Source organism: Chlorocebus sabaeus, chromosome 4 (genome assembly GCF_047675955.1).
Source record: "Chlorocebus sabaeus isolate Y175 chromosome 4, mChlSab1.0.hap1, whole genome shotgun sequence".
Classification (NCBI taxonomy): Eukaryota; Metazoa; Chordata; class Mammalia; order Primates; family Cercopithecidae; genus Chlorocebus; species Chlorocebus sabaeus.
The window spans coordinates 23,748,058-23,767,973 of NC_132907.1; the positions used below are offsets into that span (position 1 = coordinate 23,748,058).

The following is a 19,916-nucleotide window of genomic DNA, read 5'->3' on the forward strand; positions in this document are numbered from 1 at the left end:
GTTCCTGATCCAGCACATTGCCATTCTCCTCGCCCCAGCCACCAGCCAAGGAGGCTGGAAGATCAATCAAGCTCCAACCACTGGGCGTCCCATCACAGGGTGGTTTTTTTTTTTTTTTTTTGAGACGGAGTCTCACTCTGTCGCCCAGGCTGGAGTGCAGTGGCCGGATCTCAGCTCACTGCAAGCTCCGCCTCCTGGGTTTTCGCCATTCTCCTGCCTCAGCCTCCCGAGTAGCTGGGACTACAGGCGCCCGCCACCTCGCCCGGCTAGTTTTTTTTGTATTTTTTAGTAGAGACGGGGTTTCACTGTGTTAGCCAGGATGGTCTCGATCTCCTGACCTCGTGATCCGCCTGTCTCGGCCTCCCAAAGTGCTGGGATTACAGGCTTGAGCCACCGCGCCCGGCCCAGTGGTTTTACTGCTAAGGTTGGTGTTGCTGTTTGTGCCAGGGGTTCTGTTCAAAACCAAGCTCTTAGAAGAATTTGGAGGAAATTATGACTGCAACCATGTCTTTGTAAGTGTTATCTTCTAAGGAGGAATTTGTGGACTTTGGAGTAAGCTGTAACAACTCAACATTAACTTTTTCCCCCCAATTTTTATTATTATTGTGGAAAGTTGTGGGAAAATGTTGAAAAGTCAGAAATGTTGAAAGTACAACGAAAATCTATATGTCTTCCACCTTCTTCAACGATTTTAATGCTTGCCAGATGAGTTTCATCTCTGCATTTGTGTACATATTTTTTGTTGTTATGGAACCATTTAAAAATAAGTTGCCAATAGTATGTTTCATTCCTAAATACTTCAGCATGGATCTCCTAAGAACAGGATGTTAGATGCCTCTATTTAACACCTAAGAAGATTAACAACCATTCTATAATATTATTTAATAGCCAAGCCCTATACAAAATTTCCCAGTCATCCTACAAATATCTTTTATAGTTTTGATTTCACCAACTCAGCATCCAATTGAGGTTCAGATGTTGCATTTGGTTATTATTTCTCTTTAGTCTATTTAAAACAAATTTTTTTACTGAAGTAAAACTAACATTCAATACATGTTAATGCATTCATTTTAAGTGCATACTGGATGAGTTAAAAAAAAATGTGCATGTCCTTATCACTACCACCCCAGTCAAAATATTTACAAAGTTCACTCCTTCTCCCTTTGCAGCCTATCTCTCCTCCTCTCACCCCCACAGCCCCGACTCCAGGCAGCTGCTGATCTGATTTTTCTATCTATAGGCAGCTTTGCTAGCTCAAGAACTTCATAAATGTGATAATATGGTTTGTGATCTTCTGTGGTTTCTTTCACCGAGTATGCTCCACCTGGGATTCACCCATGTTGTTGCATATGTGAGTGGGTGTCTCCTTTCATTGCTGAGTAGTATGCTAGTGCATGACTCCACCACCATTTGCCTGTCCATTTAGCCGCTGATAAAGACTTGGATTGTTTCTGGTGTTAGGCCACTCTGATTAAAGTCTTTATGAAAATGTTTGTACAACTCTTTTTGTAGACATATGTTTTCATTTCTCTTGGGTAAAAATCTGGAGTAGAACTTATGGATCATATAAGTGTATATTTAACTTTATGAGAACCTGCCAAACTGTTTCCAAAATGTTGACAACATTTTGCACTCCTAACAGCAACATATGAGAGTTCTAGTTTCTCTGCATCCTCACCAATGCTTGATATTATCAGTCCTTCACTTTTTGTCATTTTTGTGGGTGTATGGTAGTATCTCTGTGTGGTCTTAATTTGCATATCCCTGATAACCAGAGTTGTTTTGTGTGGTTCTTGGCTATATATATATATATATATATATATATATATATATATACCTTTTGTGGTGTGTCTGTTCAAATATTTTGTCTTTTTTAAAAGTAAGTTATCTTTTTTTTTTTTTTTTTGAGAGGGAGTTTCATTCTTGTTGTACAGGCTGGAGTGCAGTGGCACAATCTCAGCTCACTGCAACCTCCACCTCCCAGGTTCAAGTGATTCTCCTGCCTCAGCCTCCTGAGCAGCTGGGAAAAAAGGCATGCACCACCACACCTGACTAATTTTTTTGTGTAATTTTTAGAGAGATGGGGTTTCACCGTGTTGGCCAGGCTGGTCTTGAACTCTTGACCTCAGGTGATCCACCCACCTCAGCCTACCAAAGTCTGGGATTACAGGCATGAGCCACCGCACTGGGCCATAAGTTATCTTTTTATTATTGAGATTTAAATATGAATCCTTTGCCAGGTTTATGTAGTACAAATATCTTCTGCCAGTCAGTGACTTGACTTTTCAAGTACCCAGGTGACTTTTCTTTTTGTTAATATTGTCTTTTAAAAGCAGAAGTTTTGTATCTTGATGAAGCTCAATTTGTCAATATTTTCTTCATGGTTGGTGCTTTCTGTATCCTGCCTAAGAAGTCTTTGCCTACCTCAAGGTTACCAAGACATCCTTCTATGTTTTAGTCTAGAAGTTGTGTAGTTCTAGCTTTTGCATTTAGGCCTATAATCCATTTAGAGTTAGTTTTTGTATATGGCATGAGATAGGAACTAATGTTTGTTGTTTGTTTTTGTTTTGCTTTGTTTCTCACACATATACCCAGTTGTTTCAGTGCCATTTGTTGAAAAGACTCTATTTTCCCAATTGAACTACCTTGGCCTATTTATTTTTAAAAAAATCAATTGACCATATATATGGGTCTATTTCTGGACTCTATTCTAGTTCATTGATCTGTATGCCTATCCTCTGCCAATATTACAGCGTCTTGATTACTATTGTTTATAGTAGTCTTAAAACCAGTTGTGTAAATATTCCAAATTGTTATTATTTTCCAAAATTATTTTGGCTCTTCTGGTTCATTCATTCATTTGATACTGATTTAATTTCTTTGAGAAATGTTTTAGAGTTTTCAGTACACAGGGTGTGTGTGTGTGTTATTCTAAACATTAATCATAATATTCTGAAACATTATTCTCTGGTATTGTAAATAGGATTTTTATTTCATTTGCCAATTGTTTATACTGATATATAGACATATAATTTATTTACATATATTGATTTTGTGTTCTGTGTCCTTTCTAAATTCACTTTTTTTGTTTTAGCAGCTTTTGTACAGACTCCTTGAGATTTTCTATGGTCACGATCATGTTTTACTTCTTCCTTTCCAACATAGGTGCTTTTGTTTCTTTTTTCTTGACTTTTTATATGGCTAGGATCACAGCAAAATGTTTAACAGAAGTGATGAAAGAAAACTTCCTTTCCCTGCCCTCATCTTAGAGAAAACATTCAGTTTTTCATCAAAAAATATGACACTAGCTAAAGGTTAGCGGACACAGAAGAAGCATTTGACAAAATTCAAAATTCATTTTGAGTAAAATGCTAAAGGCATCTATATTGTCTCCCTTTTTTTTTGTTTTTTTTTTTTTGAGAGAGTCCTGTTCTGTTGCCCAGGCTGGAGTGCAGCGGCGCGATCTCAGCTCACTGCAGCCTCAATCTCCCAACTAAAGCGATTCTCCCACCTCAGCCTCCCAAGTAGCTGGAACTACAGGTGAGCACCACCACAGCCAGTCAGTTTTTTTATTTTTTTGAAGAGACGGGGGTTCTCACTATGTTGCCCGGGCTGGTCTCAAACTGCTGAGCTCAAGCAACCCTCCTGCCTCAGCCTCCCAAAGTGCTGGGATTCCAGGCGTGAGGCCCTGTGTCCAGCCTAGATTGCCTTCCTTTAAAGACTGTTGCATTTTGTTTTTGTAGGCAGTTGATTCATTTATGGATTGGCCTATTCTTTTGAGGAAGATCTAGAGTAGCCTTTATTTTTGGTTAGTTTGGTCCTAATCCTGAGGTGTGGTCTTTCTGGTACTCTACTCAAAGCCCAATGAGGTCTTTTCACTCTGGTTGTTCAAACTTAAACATCTCCCAACTCTGTATAAGCTCCAGAAGTTGTTTAGTTCACAGTTGCCTGGCAGCCATTCTTCCCCCAGTGGTGGTTTGATCCACCTTGTGGTGCCTCACACTGCACATGTGCCACTTGGTAGTTAGCCAAAGACTTGAGGGGAACCCTATGACCTGGAATTCTTTATTTATTTATTATTTATTTTTTTTTGTTTTTGTTTTTTTGAGGCAGAGTCTTGCTCTGCTGCCCTGGTACAATCTTGGCTCACTGCAACTTCCACCTCCTGGGTTCCAGTGATTCTAGTGCCTCAGTCACCCAAGTAGCTGGGACTACAGGCACCCACCACCATGCCCAGCTAACTGTTGCATTTTTATTAGAGATGGGGTTTCACCATGTTGGCCAGGCTGGTCACGAACTCCTGGGCTCAAACCATGCTCCCACCTCAGCCTCCCGAAGTGCTGGGATTATAGGCGTGAGCCACCGCACTCGGCCAACCTGGAATTCTAACTCTGCGCAGTTTCTTCTTCTAAAGGGTTCTTTTTGCCTTCGTCTCCCCGAACTCCAGTATCTGTGATCGTCTTCAGCTCAGTGAGACTTCTGCATTTTGTTTAGCTTCTCCGTCTCTGTGTTGGAATTCAGCAAATGGCTCTGTCAGAATGTCTTGGTGGTTGGGAGGCTCACCTTGTTTGTTTCCTTTCTGTCTTGATTACAGCCCTGTGCTACCAATTATGTCTGAAACCAGTTATTTCATATATTTACCCAGCTTTCTAGTTTTGTATGGCAGGATGGCCAGCCAGTACTGGTTACTATGCTATGGGTGGAAGCAGAAGAGTCATTAATCTCTTCTCATTTAGAGCAGGGGTCAGGTAACTTTTTCTTAAAGAGCCAGATAGTAAACACGTTAGGTTTTCAGGCAATACTGTTTCTGCTGCAAAAGCTCAGCCATGTCATTAGAGCACAAAAGCAGCCATAGGCAATACCTAAGTTAGTGAGCATCATTATGTTCAAATGAAACTTTATAAAAACAGGCAACAGACCCGCAGCCCATAGTTCACCAGCCCTTGATCTAGAACAGTACTCCAGCCCTTTTCCCCCTGTGACATTGACTTTGTCAAGACTCCAGGTCACTCATCTTACTGAATGCCCGAAATCCTACTTATCAAGATATCACATAACATATTCCTTTATCCCTTGTATTTTCTATAAAAGGTCATTGGGTCAAAGCCTTCATGAGAATCAGGCTAAACATTTTTTCACAGGAATAATGTCTTAGGTGATGTTGAAAATATTGCTTTTGAAAAAGTATCATCAAAGTCAGTGCAACTGAGTTATGATCATTCACAAATTCATTCATTCTCCCATGCGTCATCCATCCGCCAAAAACTCATGATGCAGTTACCTCTGCCAGGCGTGATGCTATGAGTGCTCAACAGGATACAGTGATGTGGTCCAACTTGCCCTCAGTGGGGCTGGGGTGGGATTGGTGGGTGACACCGAAGCACAGTGCTAGAAAAGTCAGCATCTCACTCTTTTTCTGGGCAAGGACCAAAGGGCTTACTTTATCTGGAGCACTTGTAACAATGCAAATTCACTAGCCCCTTGGACCCACTGGAATAGAACCTCTTGACGAAACACAGAAATCTGTGTTTTAACTGGTTCCACTGATATAACAGGTCAAAGGACACTGAAGGCGAGTGTGATGAAAGTCAGTTCCTAAGGGGGAAAGCCACCTACCTGGGAGGAGGCTGCATCTTCTTCTGATTTACCATTAGGTGTACCAGAAGTGAACATGCCTCACAGGTCAGCAGTTACCCAGCCTGCTTCCATTATAAGAGAAAAAGCATCCCAGCCTTGGGAACTGTAGTGATTCTTAACTATGTTCACAAATTCTTTGTGACAACTCCCTTTAAAAGGTGAAGACTAATTCCTCTCCCCTTTGGTGTGGGCCAGACTTAGTGATTCACTTCTAACAAATAGAGTCTAGCAGAAGTGATGGTGTGTGACTGCAAGACTGGATCCTGAAAAACCCTGCAGCATCCCCCTTGCTCTCCCTTCAATCTCTTGCTCTGAGGGGCCCCGGGCTTCACGCTGCGAAGACATTCCAGCAGCCCTGTGGGAGTCCACATGGAAAGAGCCGAGTCCACAGCCAGCATGAACCGGCCAGCCATGTGAACAACTGTCTTAGTCTGTCCTAACAAAAATATTAGAGACTAGGTGGTTTACAAACAACAGATATTTCTTTCTCATAGTTCTGGAGGCTGGGAAGTCCCAGATCAAGGCACCGGCAGATTCACGGTCTGATGAGGGCCAACTTCCTGGTTCATAGATGGCTGTCTTCTTGCCATGTCCTTCTGTGGTGAAAGGGGCAAGGGAGCTCTCTGGGGTCTCTTTTATAAGGACACCAATCTCATTCATGAAGGTTCCACCCTCGTGACCTAATCACCTCCAAGACCCCACCTCCAAATATCATCACATTGTGAATGAGGTTTCATCATATGAATTTAGGGAGGACACGGACATTCAGTCGGTAACAGTGACTATCTTGGAAGTGGGCTCTCCAGCCCCAGTCATGCCTTCAGGGGACTGCAGCCCTGGCTGACGTCTTGACCACAACCTCACAGATAGCTACCCAGCTGTACCACTAGAACTGCTGACCCACAGAAACATGCAAGGTAATATATGTGTTTTGCTCTTCGAAGCCCTTCGTTTTTGGCCAGTTGGTTATGCAGCAATAGACAATGAATACAGGGACTTTGCACATATTTAGGGCTACTTCTGAGATCACATTGGGGAGCCCCATCTGTCACTCCATTTGGGACAGCCAGCTTCAGAACCACATGATACGGAGTTCTGCATGCTTTCCTGTTTGGCACATGTATCTTCTCAACTGGCTGCTCAGCTCACAGTGAAATTCCCAGGCAAATACCTACACCAGGCCTCCAGAGCCAGGAGTTGGGGCACGCACCCCCTGGGTGAACTGTGTTTGGAGATGACGCCATTACCTCCCCATTCCCAGCTGCTCTTTTGAGACTTCTGTCTGCATGTAAGGCAGCTGGGCAGTCCCGCTTCTGGCTGGGAACAACTTTTCTGGGTGTAGAGCCAGCAGCACATATGGGTATCAAAGCTGCAACCTTTGTTTCGTTAACGTCACAATCTAACAAAACCAGCTGACTGGACAAGATGTTGAAAAATAATAAAATGATGGTTTAGTGCCAAAACACTCCAGCTTATGCAATAGGGCCTATGAAGAAAAGTTAGAATTTAAGAGATCACCAATACTTTTTGTTTAGAGTGAGTTTGGGGGCGAGGGAGCAAAGCACACTATTGAGAAATTTACTTGTTGGTTTGGTTTTGTGTTTTATATCTCTCTGATAGGTAGGTGAAAAGTGACTTTTCTTGCATCAAAACTATTTAGGTTTTTTTTTAAAAAATTAGACTACAGTCTAGTAAATAACAGGCAAAGAATACAAATAGTTCACAAAAAAAGAATATTCAAACCACTTTTAACATTTAAAAAGATGCTCAATCTCACTCATACAGAAATGTAAATTATAGCTGTCCTCAAATCCAATCTCTCACCTATCAGATCAGCAAAAATGCAGAAGTCAAATTTAAATAACACTTCTCCATAGACAAAACTGTAAAGAAATAGGCATATTTATCTGTTGCTAATAAGTGTAAAATGGCACAGCCCTTATGGAGGAGAATTTGGCAATATCTACCAGAATTACACGTGCATTTACATTTTAAAGTAGCAATGACACTTTCAGGAGTTTGCACTGCAGATACACCTTCACAAATCAAAAGGAACATAAGCACAGGATGATTCATTCTGACATTATTTGTAACATTGAAAGATTAGAAACAATCTAGATGTCCATCATTAGAGGACTGGTTGAAGAAACTATGGTACAGTCACACAATGGGGCACTATCCAGCCATTCCAAAAAAGTGAGAAGGCTCACTATGTATGGAGTGATTGCCAGAAGATACAACTAAATGAAAAAAGCAAGGTGCAGGGCCGCATATATTAGTGTGTGTGCGCATGTGTGTGTGTGTGGTGTGTATTGCAAAAAGAAAGACTGGAAGGTGGAAGAGGGTAGATGAGACAGGGATGGGATCGAGACTTCTCTACATACACTTTTTAATATGGTATATGTTGTATGTATTCAAAAATAAAATTAAATTAAAAAAACAAAATTAGCCTTAATATTGAATATAAACATGAATAAATGACCCTAATGATATATCAAATTGGTAATATGAAAACAAAGAAAAAAATATTTAAATGAGTTTAATATACTATTCTAACTTTACTTACATAGATATGTTTGAAGGATAAAAATCTTCAAAAAATCTTGTTACTTAACTCAGTAGTTTTATTGTTATTAACAATATTGAATTGTAATTTTGAAACTTTTTTATATTATACAATAAATCAAGATAAATGTGTAATAAATAGGTAAATGTGATAGTTCATTTCATGCATCAGCTTGACTGTGTTAACAGAAACCAAGATTTTCAGAGTAAGAAAAAGGAAATAAAAATATAAAATCAAAGTGATAGGGTGTGGATCTGTGTCCCCACCCAATCTCACGTCGAATTACAACCCCCAGGGTTGGAGATGGGGCCTGGTGGGAGGTGGTTCGATCACCGGGGCAGATCTTTCATGAAAGGTTTAGCACCATCCCCTTGGTGCTGCCTGGTGATAGAGTTCTCATGAGATCTGGTTGTTTACAGGTGTGTAGCACCTCCCCTCTTCCCCCGGCCCACTTCTCGGTCCTGCTCCTGCCATGTAAGACACCTGCTCCCACTTTGCCTTCTGCCATGAGTAAAAGTTCCCTGAGACCTCCCCAGAAGCAGATGCTGCCATGTGTCCTGTACAGCCTGTGGAACCATAAGCCAGTTAAACCCCTTTTCCTTATAAATTAACCAGTCTCGGGTATTTCTTTTATAGCAGTGTGAGAACAGACTAATACACAGAGTTAAGAAAAAAAGTGTTAAGTTAAATTTGAATTGGAAATGTTAATGTCAATTTATGGTTTTAAAAAAATCTGTTAGCTCTTGAAAGTGCTGGAAATGACACTTCAGTAGCAATGAGCAAACTTCAACTCCAAATCTTGGTTTCTAAATATATTTTCCACAAAAGGATTCAGGGCTGGAGAAATGGCTTTTCCAGGTCTAGGGCAGGGAAACAAAGTGAGCTTAGGGTAGCTTATTCTCTGGGGGACACATCAAAAATACAGAAGAACCACTGCAAAGGATTAGCCAAATTTGGAATTATTTGAACATAAAAGAAAACATTGATTTAATTGAAATTCATGAGTTTATAGGGATAGGAGACTGAGAGGAAAAAAGAAACAAAAAACAAAAAAACAAGGGAGAGAGAGTCTCATTTGCCATTACTGGAGAGATTTTCACACCAACCCTTGCTCTGTGCTATGGATTGAATTGTGTACCACTCCCTGCTACCTCCTAAATTCATAGGTTGAAGTCTTAACCCCCAAGGTGAAGTAAAAATATTTGGAGATAAGGCCTTTTTGAAGGTAATTAAGATTAAGAGAAGTTATAAAGCCCTAAAGCAAAAAGACGAGTGTCCTTATAAGAAGAAGAGACACAAAGAGTGTGGACCCACAGAGATAAGGCCATGTGAGGACACAGCAAGAAGGTGGCCATCTGTAAGCCAAGGAAAGAGGCCTCACCAGAAACCAACCCTGCTAGTTCCTTGATCTTGGACTTCCAGTCTCCAGAACTGTGAGAAAATAAATTTCTGTTTAAGCCACCCAGTGTGTGGTATTTTCTTATGCCAGCCCTAGCAGACTAATACTCTCTGAAAATTGGTATTTAAAGGTAAAGAAGAAATTCTTACCTGGCTTTTTAGGAACACGTGTAGTCCATCCTCGTTGATGCACGAACGCTTGCCCTTCTTTACAGAGGTCTGTGATGACATCATTGAATCGGACAGGCAAGGGCTGTTAGTGGATGCTAGAGCCATTAGGAAAAGGTTTGCTGGGGAATAGACAGGGATTTGCACTGTGCCAAAATATTGCCCCAAGATTCAGCAGCCACCATCTTACAGTTCACACTTTGTACCCCAAAATGTGAGCAACCTCCCATATAGGGCCTTCTGATATGAGGAAGTCTGAAACATACAGCATTCCCTCTGAAGTATTTTTGTTTGAATGTTTAGCAATAATCTATGTGAGCTTTTAGGTCTAACTTCTAGTTCTAGTTTCCAGGGACACAGGGAACAGAGAGCCATGTTAACCAATCCCTTGAGGAGACTAGAATGCAAGACCAGTGGTAACTGGTTGGTCAGTGAAATGAAAATAAAAATGGACTGAAGTGGTAGTCTGTATTAATGAAATAAAACTGACTATAAAAAAAATGATTGGAGGCCAGGTGGAGTGGCTCACACCTGTAATTCCAGGACTTTGGTCAGGAGTTCGATACCAGCCTGGCCAACATGGCAAAACCCCGTTTCTACTAAAAATACAGAAAAATTAGCCAGGTGTGGTAGTGTGCACCTGTGATTCTAGCTACTCAGGAGGCTGAGGCATGAGAATTGCTTGAACCCAGGAGGCAGAGGTTGTGGTGAGCTGAGATCGCGCCACAGCACTCCAGCCTAGGTGATGGAGTGAGACTCTGTCTCAAAAGATAAATAAATAAAAATTTTAAAAATTATAAAATGATTGGAATATGGTAGCTGGGGATGGTGGCAGGCACCTGTAATCCCAGCTACTTGGGAGGCTGAGGTGAGAGGATCACTTGAACCCGGGAGGTGGAGGCTGCAGTGAGCCGAGATTGTGCCACTGCACTCCAGCCTGGGTGACAGAGCGAGACTCCAAAAAAAAAAAAGTTATATGGATTGCATATTAGATAATAATAGTATATCAACGTTAAATTTCCTGAATTTGATACTTGGATCATGGGTTTTTAAAAGAATATCTTTATTTTCAGGAGATAAATCCTGAAGTATTTTGGGATAAAGAATTGTAATGTTGACAGTTTACTCTCAAATGATTCAATATTAATACAATAATATTGTATTAGTCAGGGTTCTCCTGAGAAACAGAACCCATAGGAGAGAGAGAGTGTGTGTGTGTGTGTGTCACAGAGAGAGAGATTTATTATGGAAATTGACTCATGTGATTATGCAGGCTGAGAAGTCCCCTAATATGATGTCTGCAAGCTGGAGAACCAGCAAAGCTGGCTGTGTAATTTCAGCCTAAGTCAGGAAACCTGAGAACAGGTGGAGGGAGGGGACCTGTAAGTCCTGGAGTCCAAACCTCCAAGCACAGGGAACTCTGGTGTGTGAGGGCAGGTAAAGATGAATGTCTCAGCTAAAGAAGAGAGAGCAGATTCACCCAGCTTCTGCTATTTTGTTCTTCTGCTTTCTTCCAAAGAAAGATCTTCTTTTTTTTTTTTTTCTTACTTATTGCTTATTTATTGATTTATTTTTATTGAGAAGTTTTCACTATGTTGCCCGGACTGGTCTCCAACTCTGGGGCTCAAGCAATTCTCCTGCTTCAGTCTTTGGAGTAACTGGGATTCTAGGCGCATGCCACAGAACCAGCTTGCTGGACATCGCTTACCCCAGTGAAACTGACACATACACTTAGCCAGCACAAGTATGTGTAGGTACAGATACATATTATATACAGTAATATATATTTTATATATACACACGTTCAAAATAAATACAACGGAAACAATAAAAACTTTCAGACAAAAATACGAACATTAATTTTAGCATTTTTCCCTCAGAGCAAAAAATTGGAAACAACGTAGACACTTAACTGCAGGGAACTGGTGGAAAAAGTACGCCAGTTTGTCAAGGATCTTTTAATCTTTTAATTTTTTTTTTCTTTTTTTTTTTTTTTTTGAGACAGAGTCTTGCGTTTTCTCCCAGGCTGGAGTGCAGTAGCCATAACCTCTGCCTCCCAGGTTCAAGTGAGTCTCGTGCCTCAGCCTCCCGAGTAACTGGGATTGCAGGTGCACACCACCATGCCCAGCTAATTTTTGTATTTTTAGTAGAAATGGGGTTTCACCATGTTGGCCAGGCTGGTCTTGAACTCCCAACCTCAGGTGATCTGCCTGCCTGAGCCTCCCAGAGTGCTAGGATTACAGGCGTGAGCTACCATGACCAGCTCTTTTAATCTTTTAATATTACAAATAATAATAATTTCTCAGTAGCATGCCATGCTGTTTGATAGCACTTATCTACTTCATGATCTGGCTGGCAGCTAGTCTCCATAAACTCCAGGGTTTGCTTGGGAGGTGTTCCTGGTCAGAGCTGCACCCCACTAGCCTGCCTAGGGCTACACCCCTCCCTTGCTGTACCTGGTCTCAAGACCCAGCCCCATCTAGGCTCCTCACAATGTCTCCGTAGATTCCCCAGCTAAGACTAATTCCAGGGGCATTGGGCAGTGCCATTCTGTGGTTCTTCTTTCACACACACACACACCCCCGACGCACCCCTAACCACAGGCCATTCTGTCCATCCCAACTCCCTGCAGAAGAAGCTACATGCTGTGACCACCCTCTGCCTGGCTCTTCCATGCTGCTCCCATCAATTACCGGTACTAAGGGAATTTCCAACAGAAGTAGCAAGGTTGAAGTGATTTTTCTTCCCAGGTTGGGGAACCAAAATTGCCTGCCCAATAGCAGAGAGCACGCTGCTCTGGTGCATGTTATGGCCTTACACTGAACTTGAAGTCTCCCTTTGAAACTTTGATAGACACTTTGCCCTCTCTAATCTCATCCCACTTCCACCTGCAGGGTTCCAGAGGGAAAGGTTTCCAAAGCCGGGAGCCGAGGGAAAGGAGTAGAGGAGACCCTTATAGGAGCTGGACTGAAATTGTAGTGTCTTTCTAGAGCTGAAGGACACCCTAGAAATGGGCGAGGATGGGAGAGGGGCAGTTGCCTACCTACAACCACATACAGTGGTGCTAAGATCCTTTCCTAGTGCACAGTTGTGAAGGACACAGGCCTTGGCATCAGGCAGACCTCGGCACAGGTTCTGGCTCTGCCAGCGTCTACCTGCAGGACTCGTAATAACATGTTACCTTTCCCACAGCAGCAGGGGTAAGTCCATGAGACACGGCAGGGAAGTCACTTAGAGTGGCCTGGCCCCTGTAAGACCTGTGCTTCCATCCTCACCTGCAGGCTCCTGGGGTAAACTCCAGCTTGACAGAAAAGGCTGAGACAGCAGCAGGGTCTACTGCCTGGAGGACCAGTGATATAGGAGTTAAAAAGGAATTATTTAGGCAGATAGTGAAGGTAAGGAAGTCCTTGGTAAGGTTTTCCTTTTGATGAAAAGCAGCCCCCAAAATCATTTTGTTTTCTAACAAAGAACAGCCTGTAAAATCTGGCTGCAGACGCACACAAGGAAGCTGGAAGCTTGGACAGGCAAAGGCTGACAGTTGTGCCAACAGGAAACTGCTACCTGGGAATAGGCATGTTCAAAATGGCAGCTGTATTTGCCATTCTCTTCTCTTTGCCAGCCATGTGTACAGTAAGGAGCAGACGAGATGGTGCTAGCAGAGCGGAAAGCCCATTTGCATAATAAGATTGGGGGAAAAACCAGCCTTCACCCACACAACATGTAAATGTCACACCTGATCTAACCAATCTGTGGGCCCTATGTAAATCAGATGCCACCTCCTCAAGCCTGCCTATAAAGTCTGGCGCAGTCCACCGAGGGCTGGCTTTTCCCTTTCGGACACCTCTGTCTTGAAAGAGAGCTACTCTCCTTTCTCCTTCCTTCTGCCTATTAAACTTTCTACTCCTTAACCCACTGCATGTGTCCGTCTGTTTAATCTTCTTGGTGCGAGATAAGGAACCTCAGGTTTTTACCCAAAACAATTATGCTGCTTCACCAGGAGAAAAGAACAGAGTTTCAGAGCCTACATAAAGGAATCTTGGAGGCAGCATAACACCTGTGGATCTGAGGGAAGGCAGGTGCACCACCAGCCACATCTGGAGGGGGGTCTAAGACACTAGGCAGACAGAGAAATGGCTGCTTCCTGGGTGGGATCTGGGCCCCCGGGAAGACTTTGAGTTTGAAGAAGAACCTCAGCCCCTGCAGAGGCTACCCTGGCATCTCCCCAAGCCTCTCCATCTGGCTGGGTTCTGACCACTCAGTCCTATCTTCGCAGGAAAAGAGACAGTCCTCCTGCTTCATGAAAACCCCTCATAAATTAGTTATTTGGAGAACCTCGTACCAGCAGGTGGGATTTACTTGCTATTTCAAAAGCCTTTAAGGAAATGTCCTGGGAGTGGCTTGGCTCAGGACAACCATGGAGGCTCCTCCGCCCCAACCCACCCACTCACCCACCCTGCCCAACTTCCAGCTCTTTGAGACTCTGAGCAGCCTTGGGAGAACACACAGTGTTTAAATGACTGCCCACTGCCCTCATAAGCCTGCTGCCTGCCCGGCCTGTCCCCTTGGGGAGGGAGGGAGGTTGTCACGCTACACTCCTGGCACTGGCCTCACCTCAGCCAGCATCTCCCCAGAGAGGTCGCCGGGCAGGGGTAGACGGCATTTTCAAGCAGTCACATGCCGCACCCAACGGGGCTCTCCCCCCACCAAGCATTCCTTAGGGAGGAAAAGCTGCATCCCAGTCGTCCACTTGGTTCCTCTTGGGGTGCTTGTGCTGGTGGCAGCATGCATGAGACTCCAGGAATCCCAAGTATGCAAGATCCCGGGAGGGCTTATGGCCTGCAGCCGAAGCCAAAGCCAGAAGACCATGCATGGTTCCCCTTCAACAGTCCAGGACATTTCTCCCCTCAGGCCCACAGTCCCCACCGTGTGCTTCCTGACTACCCTCTCTCTGGGAGAAGCTCCTATATCAGAGGCCCATGGAGCAGGGTCTTCTGCACCCAGGGAGCAGCCAGCAGAAGCCAGCCCACTATCCTAACCCAGTAAAGTCACCCACCCTGATTCACCAGGGGTTGGGGGCACTGAGGGCCAGGACCGTTTTCACACTACTCCTCACTTGCAGTCTCCAGTATTGTCCATTTTGACCCAAATATCATCTTCCTCCATCTCTGCCTGTTGTGATAGCCATCCTCCAGTGCTCCTAGGAGCACAGTCTTGGCCTCTTCCAAGATGAAGCAGCAAAGATAAAAACCACACCTTCCTAATCAATGAATCCAAGATCCCCTGTCTGGAGATAGAGGGGAACTGCACACTTGTGAGAGGACCCGGCAGGTGATGAGCCCCTGGCTTTGTTTCCCAGGCCCTTGTGGGTGTCTCACCAACAGAGCTTCCTGGGACGCTGGGACAGAGAGACTGTAGGAAGCCCCCATGAGCACTGGGGGCTGGGGGCTGACTGTGAACCCACACCCCTCCCCATGAGAACCCCTAGCACAGGCTGGGACATGTAAACAGGACTCCCCAGAAGGCCGAGAAGTGACAAGAGAGGTCATAATCTCAGATTATCTAGACCACAGGGTGTGACCTCTGCAGTTTATCTTGTCACCATGGGCAGCGTTTCCCAGATTCCCAGATGGTAAACATTATCTCCTGGCGTGGAGGAGGTGGTAGATTTATTGGGCAGGGGAATTTGACATTTTCAACAATTACTCTAGGTGGTTCTGATCTTCCTGAAGTTTAGGAAACGCTGCAGGAGCTCCCTCCACTTGACAGGCCCACACCTGAGCTCTGCATGTGCTCTCAGGAAAGATCCTGGCTGATTGGCTGAACTGCCGGGTCTCTCTCCTATAACCTAAGGCCAGTTCTGAGGTCTAATTCCTAGTTCCTGTCTCCGGACCCCTTCCTTTCCTAAGACCTACCCTGGAATGATGGCCCCTTCGGGAAAGACCCACCGCCCACATTGCCTCAGTGCTCAACACAGCACCCATATCAGAAAACCAGTGGCCACATTCACATGACTGGGGCAGGTGGCAGGCACCATAACTCTTCCTATCCCCACATGAAACTCTCAGGTAGAGACTGGGTGATATTGCCTGCCCCTCAGCTTTCATCCTCTGGTGGCATGGCTGGGTCATTCCACCTGAATTTGCAGACCTCGTCACTATTTTATCGAGAGTGGGGCCATCAGACCTTCCAAAGCCATAGGAGGAAAATCTGGAGCAAGATTTGTAAGATTCTGTGTGCTGATGATAATGTCTGGTATTCCAAACCAAGTAATGCACATGAAGAGATACTCAATATCATTGGCCCTTAGGGAAATACAATTCAATGAAAAACTACTTCATATCAAGTAGGACAGCTATGCTTTTTTTTAAAATAGAAAACAAGTGTTGGTGAGAAAATGGGAAAATTAGACCCCTCACACATTGCTGGTAGAAATGTAAAATGGTGGAAAACAGGGTGGTGGTTCTTCCAAAACTTAAAGTTAACATAGGATCCAGCAATTCCGCTGCTAGGTATATACCCTAAAGAATTGAAAACAGGTACTCCAACAAATACTTGCGCACGCATGTTCATAGCAGCATCATTCATAACAGTCAAAAGGGAGACATAACCCAGATGTCCACCCATGGATGAATGGATAAACAAAATGTGGTATATTCATACAATGGAGTATTACTTGGCCATAAAAATGAAGTACTGATGTATGTTACAACATGGATAAACCTTGAAAACATGCTAAGTGAAAGAAGCCAGACACAAAAGGTCACATATTGTATGATTCCACTTATATGAAATATCCAGAATAGGTAAACCCATACAGACAGAAAGCGGACTGGTGTTTTCCAGGAGCTGGGGCACAGAGGAGGAGAAGGAGGGGCTGCTTAATGTATGTGGGGTTTTATTTTAGGGTGATGAAAATGACTTGGAATTAGATAGAGGTGGTGGTTTGTATAACACTGTGAATGTATTAAAGGCCACTGAATTGTTCACTTTAAAATGGTTAATTGTAGGCTGGGCACAAGGACCCACCCACTGAATATGGCAAAGGACTGATGGAAATGAAATAGACTTCCATAACCTACAATCCCAACACTTTTGGAGGCCAAGGCGGGAGGACTGCTTGAACCTGGGGAGTTGGAGACCAGCCTCAGTAATACAGTAAAATCCCATCTCTACGAAAAATTTTAAAAATTAGCTGGGTGTGGTGGTGCTCGCCTACAATCCCAGCTACTCAGGAGGCTGAAGTAGGAAGATGGCTTGAGCCCGGAGTTAGAGGCTGCAGTGAGCTGTGATCGCACCACTGTATTCCTGCCTGGGCAACAAAGTGAGACCCAGTCTCATAATACATACATACATACATACATACATACATACATACATACATACACTGTTCATTGTATTATACAAATTTTACCTCAATAAAAAAGCTAACAAACCAAAGAAAAACAAGTCACAGTCCACCGAGGGGGGCTTTCGGAAGCTGTCATCCTCTGCCAGCACCGTGATAGGAAAAGAACGCATCTTGCTGCAGGTAACTGATTTGGCCCAGCTCTGCTGCATGTGATTTCAGCCCCGCAATAAACATCCTCACACTTTCAGCATTTTCAAAGCTGGGAGGTTTGCAGACTTTAGCTTCAGTCTCAGGTTTGCTGAATACTGCGAAGGAACCGGAGTAGCTTCCATAACCAGAAGATCAAACTTATTCCTGAGCCTGGCAAATCCCTTGCTTAAGTTTATTAGCATAGCACATAAATGTAAAATAGCCAGTTACAAAACCCAACGCTGAGCCATTTAAAAGGTTCTTGATTAATATGAGGACTCATGAATGCTTAAAAGTAATTCTACCTGGAAGTTTGAGCTCGAGTATTTTAAACAACGGCAGAAGGAAGTTTTGTTCTAATTTTTAAATGTGAATAATTAACCTCTCAGGAGGAAAAAGAGCAGAATTTTAAGAGCAGTTCAAGCCAATAAATGTCCAATTTAAAAACAGATTAGTACTGCTGGTATCAACTACCACCCTGACTGAGCTCAGTGGCGATTCACATGAAATCAGTCATTACTTCAGTCAAACTGTTGGAGCATGCATGCCCCTTTGCTCTGCTTTCAGGCACTTAAATGCAGGAATAAACCAATTTAGGGTGACACTATGGCTTGTGTAAAAGGCATTAAAAAATTCGCATTTTTGCTACACTAAGTTTTGTTACCAAAAAAGCTGTTACTACAGATTTCATATTCTAAAAATCAGTTTCTTCCAGTTAGAAATACTAGTAGTCAGCCGGGCACAGTGGCTTATGCCTGTAATCTCAGCACTTTGGGAGGCTAAGGCAGGTGGATCACGAGGTCAGGAGATCGAGACCATCCTGGCTAACACGGTGAAACCTTGTCTCTACTAAAAATACAAAAAATTAGCCGGGCGTGGTGGTGGGCACCTGTAGTCCCAGCTACTCGGGAGGCTGAGGCAGGGGAATTGCTTGAACCCGGGAGGTGGAGCTTGCAGTGAGCCAAGATCGCGCCACTGCACTCCAGCCTGGGCAACAGAGCAAGACAGAAAGAAAAAGAAAGAAAAGAAAGAAAGAAAGAAAGAGAGAGAGAGAGAGAGAGAGAGAGAGAGAGAGAGAGAGAGAGAAAGAAAGAAAGAAAAAGAAAGAAAAGAAAGAAAGAGAGAGAGAGAGAGAGAAAGAAAGGGAGAGAGAAAGCAAGCAAGAAAGCAAGGAAGGAAGGAAGGAAGACAGGCTATTAGTCATTATTTCTTAAGGTTTAGATCTGGCATTAAATATATATTAACACACCCAACTTACACAATAGGCTTTGGCTAGCAGTATCCTTATAAGAATAAAAAAGCAATGGTTCAGACAGTTTTGTTCTAGTATGTCATCATACAGAAAGGCAAATCCTTCCCGAGCCTCTTGAGGAGAATCTAGTTGCCAAAGTGTCCCAAGAAATTTCCTGTCAAGAAATTTCACTATAAAAAGACTCCAGGATATCAACATGCTTGTGACTGCCCCAGCATAAAGCCTCCCTAATCATCTTCTTTCAAAAGGAAAGAAAAGGGAGTAAGAAGAGGAGAAAAGAGGAGGAGAGAGAAAGAGAAAAGGGAAGAAGAGAAGAAATAACAAAGAAATGAAGGGAGTAATCTTGTTTCTCTGTTTCAGAAGCAGCTAACCCTGGAGAGAGAACAGACCAAGCTAAACATTAACCACTGCTGCTGGTAGGCCTCTGACAGCACAGGGTAGTGAGCCAGTCTTTCAGAAACCAGCTAGCTGGGTTCAAAACCAAGCCCATCATGTAGAAGCTATGTGACCTTGAAGAAGTTAATTAGACTCTCTGAACCTTTGTTTCTTTATCCACCAATAAAAATAACCTCACCTCCCTCCCAGGGTTGTAGGTCCAAGTGTATAATGTACAAATGAATAAATTAAGACAGTCTTACTCCTGTTGTCATTCCCTTTTCATTGAAAAGACATTGAGTACAAATGAATAGATGCTATCCAAAGAGGGCACGTTCAGTTCCTGGACCCTGGTCACTTTGCCCCTTTCCGTGGTCTGAAGCACTAATGGCTGGAATCTAACCTGGAGGGTTGGTTACCCCTGTTGATGCTGTAGCAGGAAAGTCAGAATCTAGCCAATGCTATTGTATTTTTTATTAAAAAAACAAATTAAATAAAATAGTGATCCATTACATATAAAACTGAGCTGCAGTCCATAGTTTACAGTGGGGAAGGCTCAGAAGATAGAGGCAAGAACGTAGCTGCAGCATTTTCTTTTTCTTCATATCTAGGAGGCAATTCAGATGGAAGATGAGGAGTATGTGAAACCTCAGAAGATGAATTCGTCCTGGAAATGGTATATATAGATTCACAGTCTCTCTCAGAGGCTACACCCTCTGAAGCTGGGGTCCTGCTAAAGAGAAGGAGAGAGAACATGAAGGGGAAGGAATGAAAACAGTGACACCCCTTTAGAACTAGGTTCTTTTCAAACGTTTCATTACATGCACTCAGGAGTATTTGCAAGAAACTGAGGAGTAATTTCTCCCACACTCTGCTTTTCATAGATTTGTTTTGATTTCTTACCTCTTCCTTTTCCTAGAGCTGAGTGTAACATTAAGACAGTTTCACTCCTGCTGTCATTCCCCTTGTCATTGAAAAGACAT

At 43.3% G+C, this 19,916-nt stretch overlaps 1 protein-coding gene and 1 long non-coding RNA gene across 3 annotated transcripts in view; one reads left to right on the forward strand and one right to left on the reverse strand.

The window, feature by feature from the left end:
* On the forward strand, positions 1 to 19,400 carry LOC119628315 (uncharacterized). Its single transcript, XR_005244587.2, has 3 exons — positions 1 to 99; positions 409 to 512; positions 18,919 to 19,400. It is a non-coding gene; the product is annotated as an uncharacterized lncRNA (long non-coding RNA).
* Positions 19,393 to 19,916, reverse strand: part of TMEM171 (transmembrane protein 171) — an 11,122-nt gene continuing 10,598 nt past the window's right edge. The window contains exon 4 of one of the 2 annotated variants that reach the window (XM_007975081.3): positions 19,393 to 19,663. In XM_007975081.3, coding sequence (XP_007973272.1) covers positions 19,474 to 19,663 — 190 coding nt within the window. In that variant the 3' untranslated portion in view covers positions 19,393 to 19,473. Of the gene's footprint in view, positions 19,667 to 19,916 lie in introns of both variants that reach the window. The other variant, XM_007975073.3, reaches the window with a different exon arrangement.